At 47.5% G+C, this 21,149-nt stretch overlaps 1 protein-coding gene across 2 annotated transcripts in view; it reads left to right on the top strand.

Moving 5' to 3' along the window:
• Nucleotides 1-19,072, top strand: part of LOC129332124 (acyl-CoA desaturase-like) — a 29,531-nt gene extending 10,459 nt beyond the window's left edge. Inside the window, exons 1-6 of one of the 2 annotated variants that reach the window (XM_054982976.1) lie at nucleotides 6,640-6,773; nucleotides 11,872-12,160; nucleotides 12,995-13,125; nucleotides 13,516-13,721; nucleotides 14,053-14,285; nucleotides 15,412-19,072. In XM_054982976.1, coding sequence (XP_054838951.1) covers nucleotides 6,747-6,773; nucleotides 11,872-12,160; nucleotides 12,995-13,125; nucleotides 13,516-13,721; nucleotides 14,053-14,285; nucleotides 15,412-15,611 — 1,086 coding nt within the window. In that variant the 5' untranslated portion in view covers nucleotides 6,640-6,746 and the 3' untranslated portion in view covers nucleotides 15,612-19,072. Of the gene's footprint in view, nucleotides 1-6,639; nucleotides 6,774-11,871; nucleotides 12,161-12,994; nucleotides 13,126-13,515; nucleotides 13,722-14,052; nucleotides 14,286-15,411 lie in introns of those variants that run through there. The other variant, XM_054982975.1, reaches the window with a different exon arrangement.
• Nucleotides 19,073-21,149: the final 2,077 nt, after the last annotated feature.

The following is a 21,149-nucleotide window of genomic DNA, read 5'->3' as shown; positions in this document are numbered from 1 at the left end:
ACGGATTCTTCTTGAGGTGGACAACGGTGCTGCATGTTTTGTTTTTCCTATTCAGCATGCCATGGTTACTCATGTTCTATCTGACCCCGCTAGCGAAGGGTTGATGTCAAAGGGCCCAGAAGAGCAATAGGTTCCCTTTGGGGTGCTATTCTGCAATGCAGGGGGCAGGCTGCTGAAAGATCAAGGCATTTGCCCTTTTTTCCCACTGCTGTATCAGTTCCCAGGGCATGGTGGTGCTGTTTTTTTTTAAGCATTCCTTTTTTTTAAAGCGTGGCTGGAGGGAGAAATGTAGCTGCCCCTCCCTTCCTTGGCAGGGAGCTTCTGAAAGAAGGCGAATCAGTCATTGTGGCCCTGGAGCAAGTGATGTCATGGTGTCTGAGGAAGGGGGACTGTTTGCACAGAGACTTGGTAATTTTTTAAGCCGTGGAAGGTAAGAAAGCATTCACTCAAAGCAGTCACACACCTGGAGTTACTACATCAGTATTTGGGCCTGGTGAGTGAGCCCATAACTGTGGTGAATGGGATAGCTAGAAGTGTGGAGGAATTCGTACCATCAGCCATTGTGTGCAAGAGGGAATCTGGAGAGGTGCCGTTGATTCATTCATTTCAAAATCTGTGCAGCAGGAGTTTCCTCCTCCCTTCTGCACTTGCGTCTGCACCATTTCCCTCTTCTACACTATTAAAGACACAGAATCTCAGCTGTCCTTTGCATTCAGCCACCCAAACAACACAGGAGCTGTTTCAAACAAATACCAAAGCATCCACAGGAGAGTTAAATAGCAAACCAATCCATGGCATATTCCCCTCTACTACAATCCAGTAGGGGTGGTGGAGGAGAATCTGCAACTCATTTCTCTAAATGTGAATTGCTCATCAACAAATCTGAAGTCTCAGCTTTAAAATGATCCATTTCAACAGAAAGCAAAGCGTAGGCAGAAACGCCCAAGAAGCACAAGTGGAAGCTTTCTCAAGGCAGCCCATCGGCACTACAGTTCCTTCCCTATCCTCCTCATTGCCATTTTCAGTGTGCTGGGACATGCTCATGTACGGACTGGGCGACTGGCCAAAGCATTTCTGATTGCACCAGCTTACTTCTCCCTTGGCCAGATACAAAGACGTCAACATCAAGCCGTAGTGGGGTTAGCGTGAAGGGAGCAGCGTTCATATGGCCTGCAGGCATTCAAAAAAAGGGCTCCTGGACGGATTCGAAGGAAGCACCTTTGTTGCAAGGAAAAAGTCAAAGGACTCTGGACTCTTTAGTTGAGATAGTTGGGGGTGGGTGGTCTGTAAAATTATTGCAGAGTACTTCTTTGCGTAACGCAGATGTAACTTCAGGAATTCATTGTCATCAGGGGCCACTTGCGTTGTTGGCTCCAAAGGGAATTAGGCAAATGATTTGGTATGCCTCTGAATTCCTGTCTGTGTAGGAAAGGGGGCTTCATGCCCTACTTGAGGGCTTCCCAGAAACTTCTGGGATGGAAACAGGGTGCCAGTTGAGGTGGCCTGACCCGACAGGGCTCTTGTTGTGTTCCGATTGCTCCCGAGGAGAAATTCAGCCAAGATGTGTTCACTGCAGACAAGGAGACTTGGCATCAGCTGTGGAGCTTTTTCCCTAGCGGGCCCTTGAAACCAGAGAATAACAAACCTCTCCTAGCTCGAGACCGATTGTGCCACCTGAGAACCTTCATCATTTTTAGTGCTCGGTACAAGGAAGTGCTTCTGCACTTTCACCCTCTCACTGAACCGGCTTGCAATGTGAAGAGCCACAACCTGAAGCAGGCTTTCCCGTCCTGCGCACACCCTTAATTCATTTCCTCTTCCTTTGTTTAAGTGTACCTTTGGTGAATAGGCTTACAGTAGAGAGTTTTGCTAGCTCTTGACACATTATCTTTTTAGAGTGAACACCTCTGACTTCTGGGGTGTGCACCTAAAAAGGAAAAACATGAATGTGGCCAATAGGTGTTTGGAGACTGTGTCGGAGGGCCAGCATTGGTTGCAGTTAGCTGGAGCATGGAGACTTCGTGGCATACATTTGTCATGGATGAAAGAATCTGACTTGCACCGAAACAACTCTGGAAGGTTCCTGTAGTGTGTCTGCTTTCCCCAAAATTAGTGTTGAATTTGCTACAGGCCATCCAGGATTCAGCAGGCGTATTGATGGAATGCCTGCCCCCCCTTTGTGCAAAGATGCACTCAGCTAAGTTGTGCATTGGATTCATTGTATTGCTGAGCCAAACTTTCATGCAAAAACCTTTTAACTGGAAGAGACGGGGGGGGGGCAGAATGTTTTCCAAAATTTTGCTTAATTTTTCTCCTGTTTGCTAACTGCTCATCAGTTTTCCTTTGTGCCCTCCCCCCCCCCCCAAGAGAATTGTTCTTTCTGGTTAACAGAGCGATTACTATATGAGTCCATCAGATTTGGGCACATCAGAAGGGAGAGCAATGCTTCCTCTGGTTGAGGGTACTTTTTCACCCTCCTGTGGCAGTTTTGTTGACCAAACCAAGGGGCCATGTTTTGTAAAGAGCGAAACTCGTCACGCTATATTCCCACCCACCCCATTTTGATCCCGTTCTAGTTATTTGCCTCTCTCCTAATACCAGGGCAGCAAAAGTTGAACGCTGTCCCAAAGCGTCCTTGAAAGAAATCGGGTGCCAGAAAGAGACACCTTTCTCTTCCTCGCACTGGGCCTCCTGCGGCTGCCTCGACAACCTCCCTTATGGATTCTGGAGCTCCCGAGTTTTGCTGAGCCTCGGGGTTAACCATGGAGTGGGTGATTTTGAAAATTTGGATGCTGAATAGAAGTAAACAAACAGCTCCCCATGAATGTTCTCTACATTTTGAGGGGTGAAGAAATGTTTTGGGGTGCCTTAAGCTTTTCTTGAACAGACATAGAAGTATCAATGCTCTCCACAGTATTTTTTTTCAGCTGTGCTAAATTCTTTTTTAAAACTTTTCAGGGGTATTTTATATTAATTATTTGCCTGCTTTAAATTGTGGGTAAAGGTTTTGTTTTGCTTTGAACATACAGAGTTGAATGAATTAAATTGCGTTAAATTGTGGGTATGCTTTGAACATATTGAGTAGATTTTCTGATAGGTTAAGGAATAGTTGTATTGCTTCAAACCAGAGGTAGTTGCTTTGTTGTTGTTGTGTGCCGTGTAGATTAGCTGTGAGATGCATTCATGGTACGTGTGCGTTTGTGTGTTTTGTTGTGTGACCTGGAATTAATTATTGGTGTTGCTAAGAACCAGTTCCAGTTGCAGCTTAGAGACCGGGCATCTGCTCTGGCTGCTATTTAGACTTGCCGTGAACTGTTCTGGTCTCCTGTGCCTCTACTGCTCCATTGCTTTAAAAGAGGTACTGAAGTAGAAGCCAATTTAACACCAGATGTGCTGAGATGGAAACCATTTGGGGACTAAATTGACTTGCTCTACAGTCCTCTGGTTTAACTGGTTTGTGCCAGACTGACCATTGATTTAAAGTCTTGTTCAAGACGCAAGCAGCAATAGCAAACAATCAGATTGCAGCAAGCATGGTCCCTTCTTCCCCTTTTTGAAACTGGAAAACGATGTATGAATGGCCAAGACTGATGATTAATCTGTGCATTGTTTATGCGCTGATGCTGTTGGAACTGTGCATAGGGGTTTGTTGTGGTTTTGTTTTCCACTTCTAATATTTCCATACTTTGTGTACTGAAAACAATAATTTCTGCTAATATGGAACTGAATTATCTGTCTATGCTGAGCTGAAGCTTTATTTGTTTACAATAAAATGGCTGATTTTCAGATTTGACAGACTGTCTCTTGGCATTTCTTGGTGGGCGCACTGAACCTTAGTGGGTTAAGAACACCCAGACATACCCCTGGCACGTGCTTCGAGAGAGCCACCAATTCATACCTCCCTGTTGCTCAAACTTCATGGGAGTCGTACCGGAGTCCAAGTCCTGAAGAAGAATTTTAGAGTCCTTGTAAAAAGTGGCTAAGAAGAAACTGGACAAGCGACTGGTGGGCAGTAAAGGTAGCCCCAGCTCTCACGCCGAACGGGTATGGCATTCAGGATTCACCACACTCTGTTTTTTCCTGGTTGCTCCTGCCCACCCAGTGCAGGACAGCCCCCCCCCCAAATCCCCCAGAACTGAAGCCCCCATTTCATGGCTGCACTCTTCCCAGACAGGGCAACATTTCTTTAACTCCTCTAAATTCTTCTTTGAGTCAGCTTGCTTTGCTTGGTCTTCAAGGGAACTGTAATGCTGATGTACCATGAAGAGCATTTGTGTGTGTGTGTTTGGGGGGGGGAGTCTTGGCCTTTTAAAGGGGGATGAATGAGCTGTAAAGAATGCCTTCCATTTGCAGCCAGTCCCGATTCCTGTAAAGGTAGAGGTAGCCAAAGCGAAGTGTTACGTCATGTCAAGTCTGGTCTAGGCCTCTTGCCAAGGCTGTGGTGTCAAGCACCATAGCCAGAGCAGCTGATCACCTCATGTCATCAGCTCAGCACATGGCTGCCAGCCAAGCCCCAGTCAAGGAGTCACTCCCGTTCAGTCACCTAAAACTGCAGTGTGGGAGGGAACCAGGAGGCAATGTCGTCCTCCAGCACTGCAGCCCTGTTGACTCAGCCAAGCCAAGACGCTATTCCTCTCCCCTTACCCACAGCTTCTTCAAAGCTATAGCAATCCGGGCCTATGGCAATTGCCTTGTAAATGGAGTGCCCTGATTATATTTCCACTTCTGGCCCCCTTTAAAGACTTCCAGGATGTCACTTGCACCAACTAAAGGCAGGATTCTCTGCTCCTCAATGGCAGGGGGGGGGGGAGCGTGCAGAGGCAAAGAAGGAGTGTGACTCCTGTAACTTCAGGAGTTACAGAGTAAATCTTGGGAGGCACAATTTCTTGGAATGAAAACTGGGCCCAGTTCCAAAATCCTCTCTTCAACCTGACAATTAAAAGGAGGAGCCCAAATGTCTTGCTTTGCACCAAGGCCAATCCTGCCGGGCATCCAGACCCCCTTCATGTATAGGTATGCCAACGTTCAGATGGGGCCTGAAGATCTGTTCCTCTGGAGAAAATGACAAGCCTTGAAGAGTGGATTCTATGGCGTTATACCCCGCTTAAGTATCTCTCCTCTTTCCTGGGAAAGTATTTCATCAGAGATTAGTCAAGTTATCTTTTGGCAGCACTGGTCAGACAAAAAAGCCAAATAAGCTACTACTGGCCCTCCCTCCATGCCAGGTGCTGTGGACCAGTCTTCACTGGTGGGGAGAGTGGGTCTGGAGAAATTCTGCCCCCCTCAACAGTTCAACAGCCCTCCAGCCTCACTGATGAGAAGTCCAGCAGCGCATGCTTCCCCCTCCCACTCCAGTATACCTGGAGGGTTTTTTGCCTTCCTTCAGCATACAGCAGGGTTGCTGGTGGAGGCAAAGGGGGCAGATAGCTGTGAATTTCCTGCGATGTGCAGATGGTTGGACAATGATCCTTGAGCTCCCTTCCAGCTCTGTTTTGATGTTTACCCATAAGACATTACACATCTTTGGCCGTCTTGTAGTCATGACTGCTTAGCCAGCCACTTGAAGAAGAGGCCTGGTAGGGGGCAGGTGGGAAAGGTGTGCTTGAGGGGCCTGGGGGAGGGAGGCCGACCCAGCCTGTCCTGATGCCAGAGCACCTGTGTAACTTGGGCCAAAATCAGGGGATTAGCCTGCAGCAGTTCCACTGCACACTTGGGACTGACTCTGGGGAGCCCCACATTAGCCAGCTCCTGTTCACAGGGAGGTGGGAGTCACTTCTGACACCCTCCAACCCACCAATGTGCCCCTGCTTAGGCACATTGTCTTAGAAGTCTATAGCCCTAAAGCGAAGCTTTCCTAGCTTCGCGCATATATCCAGCGCTGGGTCCAGGCCGTAGTGATCAGAAGCCACTGGGGTCTCCCTGGATGGACCTCTTCTTTCTTAATCCGACCTTCCTCACCACACCTCAGCGAGGTAGGCAAGCGTCTGGCCCAGCAGAGCGGGAGTTCGACTCCAGGCTTCGCGTCCCACTTCTCCCCACCGCACCCCCTTGCGCGCTCGTTCCCCGCATTGGGGAGAGGGTCCTACAGCTCCTTCTGCAGCGTAGGCAGAGTCAGGCCCTTCGCGCCAGCGGCAGAAACACGCCTGGGCGTAGGCATGAAGGGATGGCAGAGCGCCCCGGCGGCCTTCCCGGCCCCCTCGGTCCGCCAGGGTCACTCTCGGTCTGCGCCTTCCCGAGACCCGAGCGGGCGGCCGGCCCTACCCTCCGGGAGCCACCAGCGAGGCCGTGTAATTGCCGCCCCCGGCGTGCAAAAACAGGTCGCGGGCAGCCAATGCCGAGGACGCATCGCGGCGGCTCCCAATTCCCGCCAGCCAATGGGAGCCCAGCCCGGCCTCTTCGCCCGGATTCAACCATTCCGAGCGTCGCAGCAACTCGCTCAACCGGCGCGCGCGCGGCTGGCTGGACCCTGCAGAGGCGAGGGAGGGACCCCCGCTGGGGAAAATGCGCGCTGAAAAAGCCCAGTTCAGGGCAGCGGGCGCTTAGGTAGCTCGCCAAACGAAACGGGGGCCGCTGCAGCAGCAGCAGCAGCAGCAGCAGCTAGGCAGCTTGCAGAGCATTCTCATTCTCGGTGGGAAAGGCGGCGGCGGCGGCAGTGCACCGGAGCAGTGCAAGTCAGAGGCGAGGAGGGAAAAACCGGCGCGCACCGTCTGCAGTAGGAAACGCCGAGCGGAGCGAGCCCTCTCCCCATGCCTGCCCATCTCGCCCAGGGGGAGGTGAGTGCCTGGCCGACGAGCGAATCCCGCACAAGGGGGCCGCGCCGGGGGCCGGACGAGCTCGGCACTCAGGGGCTCGAGGAGGAGCTCCATGTGCGGTTCGGGGCGAGCGTCGTCCCGAGGCCCGGTGGGAATGCAAACCCAATTGGTGGTTGCAGCTGCTGCAGCGCTGTCTGCAAGCAGGACGCGGTCAGGGTGCGAGAAGCCGAGCGGGAGGCGGAGAAGCCCGGAAAGCGCCTTGCTAGCCGTGCCCGGGGAGGCCGCCTGACCGCTGCCCGTTTCGAGGCTCCAGGGAGCATCCCGGGCATTCTGCACGGCTGCTCCGAGCGCAAGAAGGATGCTTGCAGCGGTCGTGCTCAGGGACGGGGCGCTGACTGCGGGCTGAGAATTAAAATAACATCAGAGCAGCAATATTGCTTCGTCCGGCTTATGCCGCTGCACCATCTAGCCAAGGGTCTTATGCTAACTCAGAATTCTCCATCGGTCCAATCGCCTGCTATGTGTGGATGGTTCCTATACTTGCAATACCATCCTGAAACAAAGGGCTGACACGTGAGTGTCCCCATTCGCCTGAGAAAAGCTCAGTGAAGCACAAAAGCTTGCCTGTAGTTTCATCAAACTAGGCTGGCCTTTATGTGTTTGTGCATTTTCCCGATGTTTATTAATTAGATGTGTCTGTTATGTGCTGTCAAGTCGCCTCCGATCTAGTGCCCACATATTTGTCTTTTTGGCTGTTCCCATGGTATTCGCAGAACTGGCCTCCAGTACAACATTTCAAATGAATCAATTTTCTTCCTGTCAGCTTTCTTCATTGTTCGACTTTCACATGCATATATCGTAATGGAGAATACCATTGTCTGGATTATTTTGATCTTGGTTCCCAGAGAGACATCTTTATCTCTAAGGATCTTATCTAGCTTCCTCACAGCCGTTCTTCCAAGTCTCAATCTCATTCTGATTTCCTCCTTGTAGTCTTCTTGTTGGTTGATGATTGAGCCAAGGAATAGAAAATCTTGGACAATTTCAATTTCCTTATAGTCAACTTTAAAATTGTGTGACTCCTCAGTAGTCATCCTCTTGATGTTCAGCTGTAATCCTGCTTTGGCGCTTTCTCCTTTAACCTTCATCAGTAGTTGTTTCGAGTCTTCACTATTTTCTGCCAGTAACATGGTATCATCTGCATATCTCAAACTGTTAATTTTCCTTCCACCAATTATTACTCCAGCTTCTTCTAGATCTAATCCAGCTTTCCTTAGGATATGCTCTGCATAGAGGTTGAACAGGTAGGGAGATAATATGCATCCTTGTCTGACACCTTTGCCAATTGGAAATCATTCTGTTTCCCCATATTCTGTCTTAACAGCCTCTTGTCCAGAGTACAGGTTGCGCATCAAAACAATCAGATGTTGTGGCACCCCATTTCTTTTAACACCATCCATAGCTTTTCATGATCCACACAAGCAAAAGCTTTGCTGTAATCTGTAAAACTCATGCTGATTTTCTTCTGAAATTCCCTGGTATGTTCCATTAGCCGTTGTAAATTTGTGATGTGGTCTCTAGTGCCTCTTCCTTTCCTGAATCCAGCTTCAACATCTGGCATTTCTTATTCCATAAATGGTAAGAGTCTTTGCTGTAGAATCTTGAGCATCACTTTGCTTGCATGGGATATTAACGCAATAGTCCGATAATTGCTACACTCTTTGGCATCCCCCTTTTTTGGAATTGGAATGTAGACTGAGTGTTTCTAGTCTGTGGGCCATTGTTTTGTTTTCCATATTTGTTGACAGATGCTTGTTAAGATTTTGATGGACTCCATTTCTGTAGCTTGAAATAGCTCTATATTGGTATTCCATCTACTCCAGGTGCTTTGTTTCTCCCAATTGCTTTGAGTGCAGCTTTTACTTCACTTTTTAAGATTTCTGGTTCTTCATCAAAGGACTCTTCTTCAAAGGTATCTGTCATCCTTCCATCTCTTCTGTATAGTTCTTCAGTGTATTGTTTCCATCATTCCTTTATTTTGTCCTGATCAGATACTGTATTTCTGTGCTGATCTTTCAGCATCCCAAGCCGTGGCTTGAATTTCCTTTTGATTATTCAAACTGATAATATTAGCTTCTTTTGTGAGAAACGGCTCCCTGTGTCCTAAAGGAGAGTGCAAAAACTTTGCCCACAGTCCAGCCAGGCTCACATAAACACTTTGGAATCCTGTTGATTTCATGGACTTGTATATTAAGGTTCTGCACTTCTTAAATCTCCACTATTGAGTGTATCCTTGGCTCTCCAAACTTAATACAGTCTGGGAACGGACACTGCTTAACTTTGACTGGATAGTGTGATTTATATTAATTATATTTTATGCTGGTAATAGGTGCGAGCTTTTGAATTATATCAAACCTCTTAATCAGGCAGAGTATAAAGATTAGCATTCCTTGAGATAGAGAACATTTCAGACTAATGTAAGAGTGCCTTCTCTTCTGCCTAAAAAAGGTTTTACATTCATTTTATTTTCAGGAAATTGGTATGATTCAGAGCATTCATGTTGACAGTAGGGTTGCCAACTTCAAGTTAGGAAATTCCTGGAGACTTGGTGGTAGAGCCTGGGGTTTGGGGTGTGACCTTGGCAGGAATGTGTTGCCATAGAGTCTGCCCTGCAAAGCAGCCATTTTTTTCCAGGGTAGCTAAACTCTGTAGCCTGGAGATCAGGGGTAATTCTGGGAGGTCCCACCTGGAGGCTGGCAACACTAACAAGGCAGAATATTACAAACCCAAGAGGGAAGTTCTAGCAGAGTTTCATTGGATATGAGTGCTGCCCTCAACGGGGCAGTGTGTTGAATAGGAAGGTGTTACAGTGGTTGCTAGGGATGTGTATAGGAAAAAAATCCAGTTGATTCGGGCTCGATTATTTCCACAGGAAAAAAGCTGGTAAAATTTGGCCATTGTTTTCTATGGGAAAAATCAATTTGGAAATTTCTGGTGGCCTGGGGGAGGGGTCATTTTTGGACAGAATTTCACCAAATTTGCAGGGGACCAATTCCTAACTGTTCTCTAACTACACCCCGAGTTTAATTAAGATTGAACTCCGGGAGGGGGGGGGGATTTTATGACCCCCTAAAAAAGTGCCCTCAGCCACCTCCAATCTCCATTCTTCTCTATGGGGGAAACTGAGGGTGCTATCCAGGAGGCTGAGGCATTTTATAAGCGGGGGACCTATTCCTGACTGTCCTCTAAATACGCCCTCAAGTTTCATTTCACAACCCTCTCAGGATACTCAAAAAGTACACCCAAACACCACTAGGTAATTTATGTGAACAAAGAAGTACCCCAACAAACACCCCCTCCTCAGAAAAGCAACAATCAGTAACAGTTGTACCCCTTAACAAAATCAAAGTTTTGTTAGGCCATAGCCAGCAAAGAAATCACCAACCAAATGAACATGAATTTTTAATTGTATTTTAATTGTATTTTTAATACCTTGTTATCCGCCCTGAGCCTGCTCGCGGGGAGGGCGGAATACACATTTGAAAGGAAGGAAGAAAAGAAAGAAAGAACAGGGGGAAACAGCCCCCCCCCCCCAAGAACAATGAGCAAAAATTTGCAGCAAAGAAAGCACCTACAGGAGGAGGAAGAAGTGAATTTAATAAATGAACAGGAATTATAAAACTCCAAACAACAAATTACCCACAAAACAGAATAAAACACCCTCCCTCCCCTCAGAAGGACAAGAAGCAAATATAAAGCCGGAAATCAAAGCCCCCGGTACACAAAAGCCCAACCCCTTTCTCTCCCGGACACCAGGCCAACCCCCTCCACCCAAAAGAGAGAAAACCCCCAATGAGTCTAAAGACTGTCCAACCAGTCCTCGAGTGTAGCAGCAGACTCAGAAGTCCCCCCAACCAAGCGCAGGACTCAGCAGCAGGAATCTCTCACTCCAGGAATGGCGGCAGTTGCAGTTCAAAGCAGGCCAGCCAGAGGCCTAGGCCATAGAGACAGAGAGGCAGCAGTTGCATCTCCCTCTGTCTCCAGGCCAGAGCAAAATGGCGGCTGACAGGCAGTTTTAAAAAAGGCACTCTCCTTCCTGAGAATCCCATTGGCCAGAGAAGGAGAGTTGCTGCAAGGATTGGCCACTCACTCCCCCCTCCCATCTGGTTAAAAAGGCGGGAAACAGTGTTTGCTTGCTGTTCCTCAGGTAAAAGTTGGTAATTTTGACTGAATACTGAACCAAATTGCACACAATCCTAAGCAGAATTACATCCATTGAAGGCAGTGGGTTTAGAAGGGTGGAACTCTGTCTAGGGTTGCACTGGCACTATGAGATAAGGCTCAAGTGTACCTGGCAATTTTGGGGTCATGTTAGTTTCTGGTTACCTTTGTGTTGCGAATCTATGGAAGAATACATAAAGAACAAGAACATCTTAGAACAAGTGTGCTGCTGTCACCCCCCCAGCGTCACTTGCTCACCGTCCTGGCCCCCAAGGTGATGCTGGAATTTTTTTTACCTGTGATTCCTCTCAGTGGCCCTGCTGGTGACTGATTGGACCCATGCAAGAGATCAGTTTTTGGTTTAATTAATCTAGAATAATGATTAAAACAAAGGTTTCTTTACTTGGGTGACCGCCTTAGCTAAATTTCACCAATCATTAAGTAACCAACAGCATGCTGTACAACAACATTCCTGGGGAGAAAAGCAGGATATACATAAATAAAGTACAAACGTATGCCTTAAGTACTTTAGTTCTTTCTGCAGTTGGTGCGTGGGGCTTTTGTTCAGGGACTTGCAGCCTGTTCCAGCGCATGTTTACTTAGAAGCAAGCCCCACAGGACTGACTTGCATCTGTTGCTCTTCAAGGCTTTAGGTCTGAGCTTCCCTCCCTCTGTTAGATTCCTCAGTCCTCAGTTGCTACTCTTCAGCACTACTTGAAGATACTTTACTCTCTCTTTCCTTTCACTTTGCTTACTGAGGCCTGTGTGGAGATGACTTGAAGCAGTTGCGACATGCAGGGGCCAGTTCACAAGGGCTGAGTGAATAGCAAGCCACTCCTGATTCTTGATCCTCTCTGGAGCTTTGACATGTCTTTCTTCCTTTTCCTTTTCATGCCAGTACCCCCCAAATTTCTCCACTGCCTTTCCTCACGTGGCCCAGAATGGGGTGGCTAACACGGAGAAGGATCGTCCCAACATGGAGAAGGACCATCCCGTGTATGAAGATTTGGGAGCTGGGAGAGGTATGACGGATGACATTTTTGATGAGACCTATCGTGAGAAAACGGGCCCCAAGCCTGCCACAGTCTACGTCTGGAGGAACATCATCCTCATGGGACTACTCCACCTAGCTGCCCTGTATGCCATTTTCATCATTCCTGCCACAAAGTTCGCCACCTTGCTGTGGGGTAAGAAAGTAGTGCTCTAATGTTCCTTTTTCAGTCTCTTCACAATTGTCTAATTATTTTGCTCTGTCCTTTTGTTCAGCTAAGTGAGATTTTGTGTTCTCAGAGATCTTTGGGGGGGATTAATTGTAGCCTGCAAACGTGGAAACGGGCCTTCTGAGAAATGTTGTGAGCGGTTAAATAGGTTGAAAAGTGTATGAGGTGTCCCTCCACTGTCTTTTGAACCATTAAAAAATACTTCCTTCCCCTTTGCATCTGAACAATTTTCTGTGGGCTTGCGGAATATAAATCGAATAAATAATAACAACAACAACAACAATAAAGTCTGGTAGGGACAAAGGAACAGAATGCTAAGGCCTTGACATCAAGAAGTGGCCTCACACTTGAAACCACCCTCCATAAGGTCTTGTGTAAAGACCTGGGAATTCATTAATGGGCGTTATGTGGACACAAAGATAATAGACATTCCAAAATATTACGGAAGAAGGATGAAGCATTTTTAATTTGCCTAAGCAACGAAAGTGTTGGGACGAAACATGTCTTTTCCAAAGTTAAGGCACAGAGCACACCTTGATAGTTCTTTCTTAGACATTTCTGAAGGCTCCATAAAACGATTTAACACACCAGCCGTGTTTTGCCTAGTGGCGTTTGATATATAGCAATTTATTATGAAGGATGGCCAAGGCTTTCTGTCTCCTGTAAACTCCCCCCACAGGCCCTTCCACTGCACTCTTTCAATGAGCAGCTGTTTAGTGGAAGTTTGTCACGTCCAGCCCAATGAAGAGTTCTGTTAAGCTCAACCAAACTGACTTCCTCTTGACTCTTTACTTGTTGAAGGATTTGTGTACCTCATCATAAGCGGCTTGGGAATCACAGCTGGAGCACACCGTCTTTGGAGTCATCGGTCTTACAAAGCCAGCTTGCCTCTCCGGATTGGCTTGGCTATTGCCAACTCCATGGCTTTTCAGGTGAGAATGGCATACGGAAGAAGGGCGTTGTGACCAAATTCCATATTCAATTTCATTGAAAGCATATAACAGGAAATGTTCTGCCCCCTAATGGCTCTTGGTAACAATTTGGTTTGCTCCCTTGCATATGCAGCAGGGTGTGGAAGAGCTGGGTTCAAGTCCCAGATTATCAGGGAGTCCTTGGACTGACCTGAGCTTTTCACTCTCCACGTCGGCCTCAGTTCCCCCTTTGTTAACTGGGAATAGGGCTTTTATCAAGGATGCAGGATAAGGAAGTATTGTCATCGACTTTGAGACCGGGGAAGGATATAATAGTGTGCTAGACAAGGACAAGTTGTGCAGCACATAACATCATTAATATATTTGGCCATGTGGCTGTATTTCATCTAGAATGATATTTATGAGTGGTCCAGAGACCACCGTGCCCACCACAAATTCTCCGAAACGGACGCAGATCCCCACAATGCAAGTCGGGGCTTTTTCTTCTCCCATGTCGGCTGGCTGCTGGTACGCAAACACCCAGACGTCATCGAGAAGGGCAAGAAATTGGACCTGTCTGACCTGGAGGCAGACAAAGTTGTGATGTTCCAGAGAAGGTGAGCAAAAGGAGTGGCGGTGGGGGGAGGCGACAAGGAATGTGTGACATTTCATGTACATTCAAAATCTGCTAAGTGTTCATAATTCAAGATCTATAGATTCCAGTTTTGAATAGTCTAAAACAGTAGTTTGAACTTCCTCATCCTTGGTTTAGGGCTAAAACATACTGAAGTTTGTGCATTTATGCAAATACATATCTATCTATCATGCGCTGAATTCAGCGGTAAAACTGAAAATGTTTGGATTTCGAACCTTGAGAATTCTACTGTGATCTCCCCCCCCATCTCCCCAACATATGCTGCACTGCAACTTATCCTCCTTTTCTGACAGGTATTACAAGATTTCATTAGTGATTCTGTGCTTCTTTCTGCCTACCTTTGTGCCTTGGTACTTCTGGGGAGAAACCTTTTGGAACAGCTTCTTGGTGGCCGCCATCCTCCGCTACGCCATCATCCTTAACGGCACGTGGCTGGTGAACAGCGCTGCCCACATATATGGCAATCGGCCCTACGATCAACGCATCAATCCCCGGGAAAACCGCTTGGTTGTCTTTGCAGCTTTCGGTATGTTGGGGCACAGAGGTGGTAGGACTGGCTGTGGGCTTTTCACACGTTTTCCCCCTCAGTGAGTAGGAAAGGACTGTCAGGCACTCTTTGTCTTTAGGCTCTTCTTTAAAGTCGAAGCAGAGCTGCAGAGGATTCTTCCTCAGCCGTTCCTAACTTTAGTTATTATGGCAACTACAGCCTCTTCCTCTAAACGAAGTGATGTTGTCACAGTTATCCATGCTTTGATTACTATAATAGGTTGTATCATTGCCACATGGAGAAACTACTGCACAGTTGCTTTTCAGGTGGCCCGCGTGTATGTGCGAATCAGGCCTCACTTAAAGTGAGAGCTCCAGGCCCAAATTTCTGCACTGAAGTTCTTCTATTGAAATGGCAACTGTGCCTCCAAGGATCAGATTTGAAGATCTCAGAAAGGATTTGGAGTTGACAGCAGTTTTCCACGTTGCTTGAGTGTTCTATGCTCTCTTTCCAATGGACAGTGAAGCATTGTGGTGACTGATCAGCGAGCGTTCAAGGGATATTGGGAGGTGAGGGGAGGTGGCATCAGTTACCAGCACAACATAGAGCAGGCCACTGAAAGGCAAAGCAATGCCCTCAACTTCGTGCGCCTTATCTGGGACTTAGCAGTTTTGCAATCTCCCCTTGCAAATTGCATGAATCTCCCCTGACTTCTCAACCGTTTATTTAAGATAACTTTCTTCCACCTCTCTGGCTGGTCCTTTGTTCTTTCTCAAGCGCTATCCTAAGAAGGTTTTTAGGAGGCATTTATCCCTCAGTTGTGTCTGGAGAAATATCTGGTGCTAATTGAGACTGGACACATAGCAGAACTGTAAAGCGAAGGGCTGCAGGGATAGGAAGCGTTTGGAACTGAGCCCTAGCAGGAAGATAATGAGTGATTCCGCACATGTTGGATAATGCCCTTCCAATCCTCTTTATAGATCATTTAGAACGGATTTTTGTTGTGTGCGGAATAAAAAATCCACCTCAAACGATTGATAAAGTGCATTGAAAGTGCATTATCCAACATGTGCGGAATTAGCCAAAGTTGCTCTTTGGGCATCTGAAGGAAGACAACCTGCTCTGCTTGCTCTGAAGGTTTCTCTTCCTGTCCCTCTGTCCCCAGGTGAAGGCTTCCACAACTACCATCACACCTTCCCCTTTGACTACTCCACCAGTGAGTTTGGCTGGCGGTGGAACTTGACCACGACTTTCATCAACCTCATGTGCTACCTCGGCTTGGCGAGTGACTGCAAAAGAGTAGACAAGGCAACTGTGCTGGCACGGAAAATTCGGACTGGGGACGGTAGCCACAAGACTGGTTGAAGGCTTCCCCATCCCATGCTCTTGACCACCTCATCCTTCAAAGAGCCTGGGCAGAAGATTAATGTTCCGTTCACTTAACTACCAAGCAGTTATCAGGATGCTTTAAGGTGATGACTCTAACCCCCTGCAGCTCTGTCTTTTGAACCAGTGTATTTGAGACCTGTAGCTTTTCCTGTACTGGTGTAGGTGATGCCTTTCTCTCCGTCTCCCTGATGAAAAAATGTCTCCGTGTGAGTGTGTGTTTGTGTGTGCTCCATTTCTCATTAAGAGCTAGTAGAGCATCCTGCCCCTGCTGACATCTCTGTAGCCAATCAGAGAGGTGAGCTATCCCCCAATATGGCTGCACCAAAGCCGGAGACTTCTTTCCACAGCAATAGCAGTAGTGGATGCTGGACGAAGGGCCAGCTGTCTAGCTCTTGAAGCTGGAAAGCTGTCCTTTCTCCAAGTCTCTCTTTCTTGAAGAGAAATGAGGTGATCTCTCCTGCCCAGGACTTTGGTGTCTCCTGGAGACAGAGAAGGTGTGTGTGTTAGAGGTTAGAGTAGGAATAGAAAGGAAAAAGACCTCAAAGGCTGTTCCCTCCCCAGAAATAGGGGGGATTGGTTTGGGCAAATGGAACCGGGGGAATCTGCCGCCTCTCTGGAGCCGTGGCTGTTCTTCCTCTCCCGTGTCTGGCCTTTGAAAGTGAGAGGCCGACTCTGGATTCTAAGAAGCCTGCCTAGGAATGCTGAACAGCAGAGCCCGTGGTTGGTTTCCACAGGAGCAGACTTAGTTGTGGAGACATGGGCATGTCAGAGAATGGGATTCTTCCTCAGAAAGGAGAAAGAGGGCGGTCGTGGAAGGCATGGGGACCAAAACTAGACTCAGTCTGGAGAACGGATTCTTCTTGAGGTGGACAACGGTGCTGCATGTTTTGTTTTTCCTATTCAGCATGCCATGGTTACTCATGTTCTATCTGACCCCGCTAGCGAAGGATTGATGTCAAAGGGCCCAGAAGAGCAGCAATAGGTTCCCTTTGGGGTGCTATTCTGCAATGCAGGGGGCAGGCTGCTGAAAGATCAAGGCATTTGCCCTTTTTTCCCACTGCTGTATCAGTTCCCAGGGCATGGTGGTGCTGTTTTTTTTTAAGCATTCCTTTTTTTTAAAGCGTGGCTGGAGGGAGAAATGTAGCTGCCCCTCCCTTCCTTGGCAGGGAGCTTCTGAAAGAAGGCGAATCAGTCATTGTGGCCCTGGAGCAAGTGATGTCATGGTGTCTGAGGAAGGGGGACTGTTTGCACAGAGACTTGGTAATTTTTTAAGCCGTGGAAGGTAAGAAAGCATTCACTCAAAGCAGTCACACACCTGGAGTTACTACATCAGTATTTGGGCCTAGTGAGGGGTAAGAGCCCATAACTGTGGTGAATGGGATAGCTAGAAGTGTGGAGGAATTCGTACCATCAGCCATTGTGTGCAAGAGGGAATCTGGAGAGGTGCCGTTGATTCATTCATTTCAAAATCTGTGCAGCAGGAGTTCCCCCTTTCTGTCCCTCTCCTCGTCATGCAGGATAAGAGAACTTGTGTCTGCACCATTTCCCTCTTCTACACTATTAAAGACACAGAATCTCAGCTGTCCTTTTGTATCCTGCCACCTTAACAACACATGAGCAGTTTCAAACACATACTGCTCTTTGGTTGTCCTACCAAAGCGTCAACAGGAGGGTTAAAGAGCAAACCAATTCATGGCGTTGACAGTCCACTGAACATTGCAGCCATTCTTATTCCCCTCTTCTACACTCCGGTAAGGGTGGAGGAAGAGAATCTGCCGTCCGTTTCTCTAGATGTGAGCTGGTCATTGACTAACCTGAAGTCTCAGCTTTAAAATGATCCATTTCAACAGAAAGCAAAACTTAGGCAGAAACGCCCAAGAAATACCAGTCCCGTACCCTAAATCAGTGTATCCAAGCCCCTGAAGCCTTCGTGCTGGGACGTGCCCGAGCATGAACTGGGCGACCAGCCAAAGCATTTCTGATTGCACCAGCTTACTTCTCCCTTGGCCAGATACAAAGACGTCAACATCAAGCCGTAGCTGGGTTAGCATGAAGGGAGCAGCGTTCATATGGCCTGCAGGCATTCGAAAAAGGGCTCCTGGACGGATTCGAAGGAAGCACCTTTGTTGCAAGGAAAAAGTCAAAGGACTCTGGACTCTTTAGTTGAGATAGTTGGGGGTGGGTGGTCTGTACAATTATTGCAGAGTACTTCTTTGTGTAACGCAGATGTAACTTCAGGAATTCATTGTCATCAGGGGCCACTTGCGTTGTTGGCTCCAAAGGGAATTAGGCAAATGATTTGGTATGCCTCTGAATTCCTGTCTGTGTAGGAAAGGGAGCTTCATGCCCTACTTGAGGGCTTTCCAGAAACTTCTGGGATGGAAACAGGGAGCCAGTTGAGGTGGCCTGACCCGACAGGGCTCTTGTTGTGTTCCGATTGCTCCCGAGGAGAAACTCAGCCAAGATGTGTTCACTGCAGACAAGGAGACTTGGCATCAGCTGTGGAGCTTTTTCCCTAGCGGGCCCTTGAAACCAGAGAATAACAAACCTCTCCTAGCTCGAGACCGATTGTGCCACCTGAGAACCTTCATCATTTTTAGTGCTTGGTACAAGGAAGTGCTTCTGCACTTTCACCCTCTCACTGAACCGGCTTGCAATGTGAAGAGCCACAACCTGAAGCAGGCTTTCTTGTCCTGCAAACACCCTTAATTCATTTCCTCTTCCTTTGTTTAAGTGTACCTTTGGTGAACAGGCTTACAGTAGAGAGTTTTGCTAGCTTTTGACACATTATCTTTTTAGGGTGAACACCTCTGACTTCTGGGGCGTGCACCTAAAAAGGAAAATCATGAATGTGGCCAATCGGTGTTTGGAGAATGTGTCGGACGGCCAGCATTGGTTGCAGTTAGCTGGAGCATGGAGACTTCGTGGCATACATTTGTCATGGATGAAAGAATCTGACTTCCTCAGAAACAACTCGAAGGTTCCTGTAGTGTGTCTCCTTTCCCCAAAATTAGTGTTGAATTTGCTACAGGCCATCCAGGATTCAGTAGGTGTATTGATGGAACGCCTGCCCCCCTTTGTGCAAAGATGCACTCAGCTAAGTTGTGCATTGGGTTCATTGTATTGCTGAGCCAAACTCTCATGCAAAAACCTTTTAACTGCAAGAAAGGGGTTCGGGGGTGGGGGACAGAGTGTGTTCCAAAATTTTGCTTAATTTATCTCCTGTTTGCTGACCCCTTATCTGTTTTCCTTGGTGCCCTCCCCCCGCAAGAGAATTGTTAACAGAGCGATTACTATATGAGTCCATCAGATTTGGGCACATCAGAAGGGAGAGCAATGCTTCCTCTGGTTGAGGGTACTTTTTCACCCTCCTGTGGCAGTTTTGTTGACCAAACAAGGGGCCGTGTTTTATAAGGAGCAAAACTTGTCACACTATATTCCCACCCACCCCATTTTGGTCCCGTTCTAATTATTTGCCTTTCTCCTAATACCAGGGCAGCAAAAGTTGAATGCTGTCCCAAAGCGTCCCTGAAAGAAATCAGGGCCAGAAAGAGGGGTTAACCATGGTGTGGGAGATTTTGAAAATTTGGATGCTGAATAGATAAACCAAACTGTTCCCAAGGATGTTCTAGACGCTTTGAGGGGTGAATGAGCAAATGTTTCGGGGTGCCTTAATCTTTTCTTGAACAGACAGGAGTCTCCGTTCTCTCCACAGTATTTTTTTCAGCTGTGCTAAATTATTTTTTAAAAAACTTTTCAGGGATATTTTACATGAATTATTTGCCTACATTAAATTGTGGGTTAAGGTTTTATTTTGAACATACAGAGTTGATTTTCTGATAGGTTAAAGAATAGTTGTATCACTTAAAACCAGCCATAGTTGCTTTCCTGTTGTTGTGTGCAGTGCAGATTAGCTCTGAGGAGCATTCTTGGGGTGTGTGCGTTTGTGTGTTTTGTTGTGTGACCTGGAATTAACTATTGGTGTTGCTAAGAACCAATTCCAGTCGCAGCTTAGAGACCGGGCATCTGCTCTGGCTGCTATTTAGAGTCGCCGTGCAGGTGAGACTTTTTCTGGTCTCCTGTACCACCATTGCTTCATAGGTAAGCTACTAACTTTAAAAGGGATACTGAGGAAGAAGACAATTTAACACCAGATGTGCTGAGATGGAAACCATTTGGGGACTAAATTGACTTGTTCTACAGTCCTCTGGTTTAGCTGGTTTGTGCCAGACTGACCATTGATTTAAAGTCTTGTTCAAGACGCAAGCAGCAATAGCAAACAATCAGATTGCAGCAAGCATGCTGGGGGGGGGGTCCCTTCTTCCCCTTTTTGAAACTGGAAAATGATGTATGAATGGCCAAGACTGATGATTGTGCATTGTTTATGCGCTGATGCTGTTGGAACTGTGCATAGGGGTTTCGTTTTCCACTTCTAATATTTCCATACTTTGTGTACTGAAAACAATAATTTCTGCTAATATGGAACTGAATATCTGTCTATGCTGAGCTGAAGCTTTATTTGTTTACAATAAAATGGCTGATTTTCAGATTTGACAGACTGTCTCTTGGCATTTCTTGGTGGGCGCACTGAACCTTAGTGGGTTAAGAACACCCAGACATACCCCTGGCACGTGCTTCGAGAGAGCCACCAATTCATACCTCCCTGTTGCTCAAACTTCATGGGAGTCGTACCGGAGTCCAAGTCCTGAAGAAGAATTTTAGAGTCCTTGTAAAAAGTGGCTAAGAAGAAACCGGACAAGCGACTGGTGGGCAGTAAAGGTAGCCCCAGCTCTCACACCGAACGGGTATGGCATTCAGGATTCACCACACTCTGTTTTTTCCTGGTTGCTCCTGCCCACCCAGTCTGTTTCCAGTGCAGGACAGCCCCCCCCCCCAAATCCCCCAGAACTGAAGCCCCCATCTCATGGCTGCACTCTTCCCAGACAGGGCAACATTTCTTTAACTCCTCTAAATTCTCCTTTGGGGTGGGTGGGTGGGGGCAGGGGGGTGATCTTGGCCTTTTAAAGGGGGTGAATGAGTTGTCAGGAATGCCTTCAATTTGCCGCCACAGTCCTGCTTCCTGTAGTCGAAGCAAAGTATTTATGTTGCGTCAAGTCTGGTCTAGGCCTCTTGCCAAGGCTGTGGTGTGAGCACAATAGCTAGAGCAGCTGATCGCCTCATGTCATCAGCTCGGCACATGGCTGCCAGCCAAGCCCCAGTCAAGGAGTCACTCCCGTTCAGTCACCTAAAACTGCAGAGTGGGAGGGAACCAGGAGGCAATGTCGTCCTCCAGCACTGCAGCCCTGTTGACTCAGCCAAGCCAAGACGCTATTCCTCTCCCCTTACCCACAGCTTCTTCAAAGCTATAGCAATCCGGGCCTATGGCAATTGCCTTGTAAATGGAGTGCCCTGATTGAAACAAAGTCACAATCACAGTCGATCACAATCTTCATTAAAATGGTCCTGGTGGTGGTGGAGAGTGCCCTCAAGTCATAGCTGGCTTATGACAACCCC

The sequence above is a fragment of the Eublepharis macularius genome, chromosome 6, assembly GCF_028583425.1.
Source record: "Eublepharis macularius isolate TG4126 chromosome 6, MPM_Emac_v1.0, whole genome shotgun sequence".
Taxonomy (NCBI): Eukaryota; Metazoa; Chordata; class Lepidosauria; order Squamata; family Eublepharidae; genus Eublepharis; species Eublepharis macularius.
This window is presented reverse-complemented; position numbering and strand designations above follow the sequence as displayed.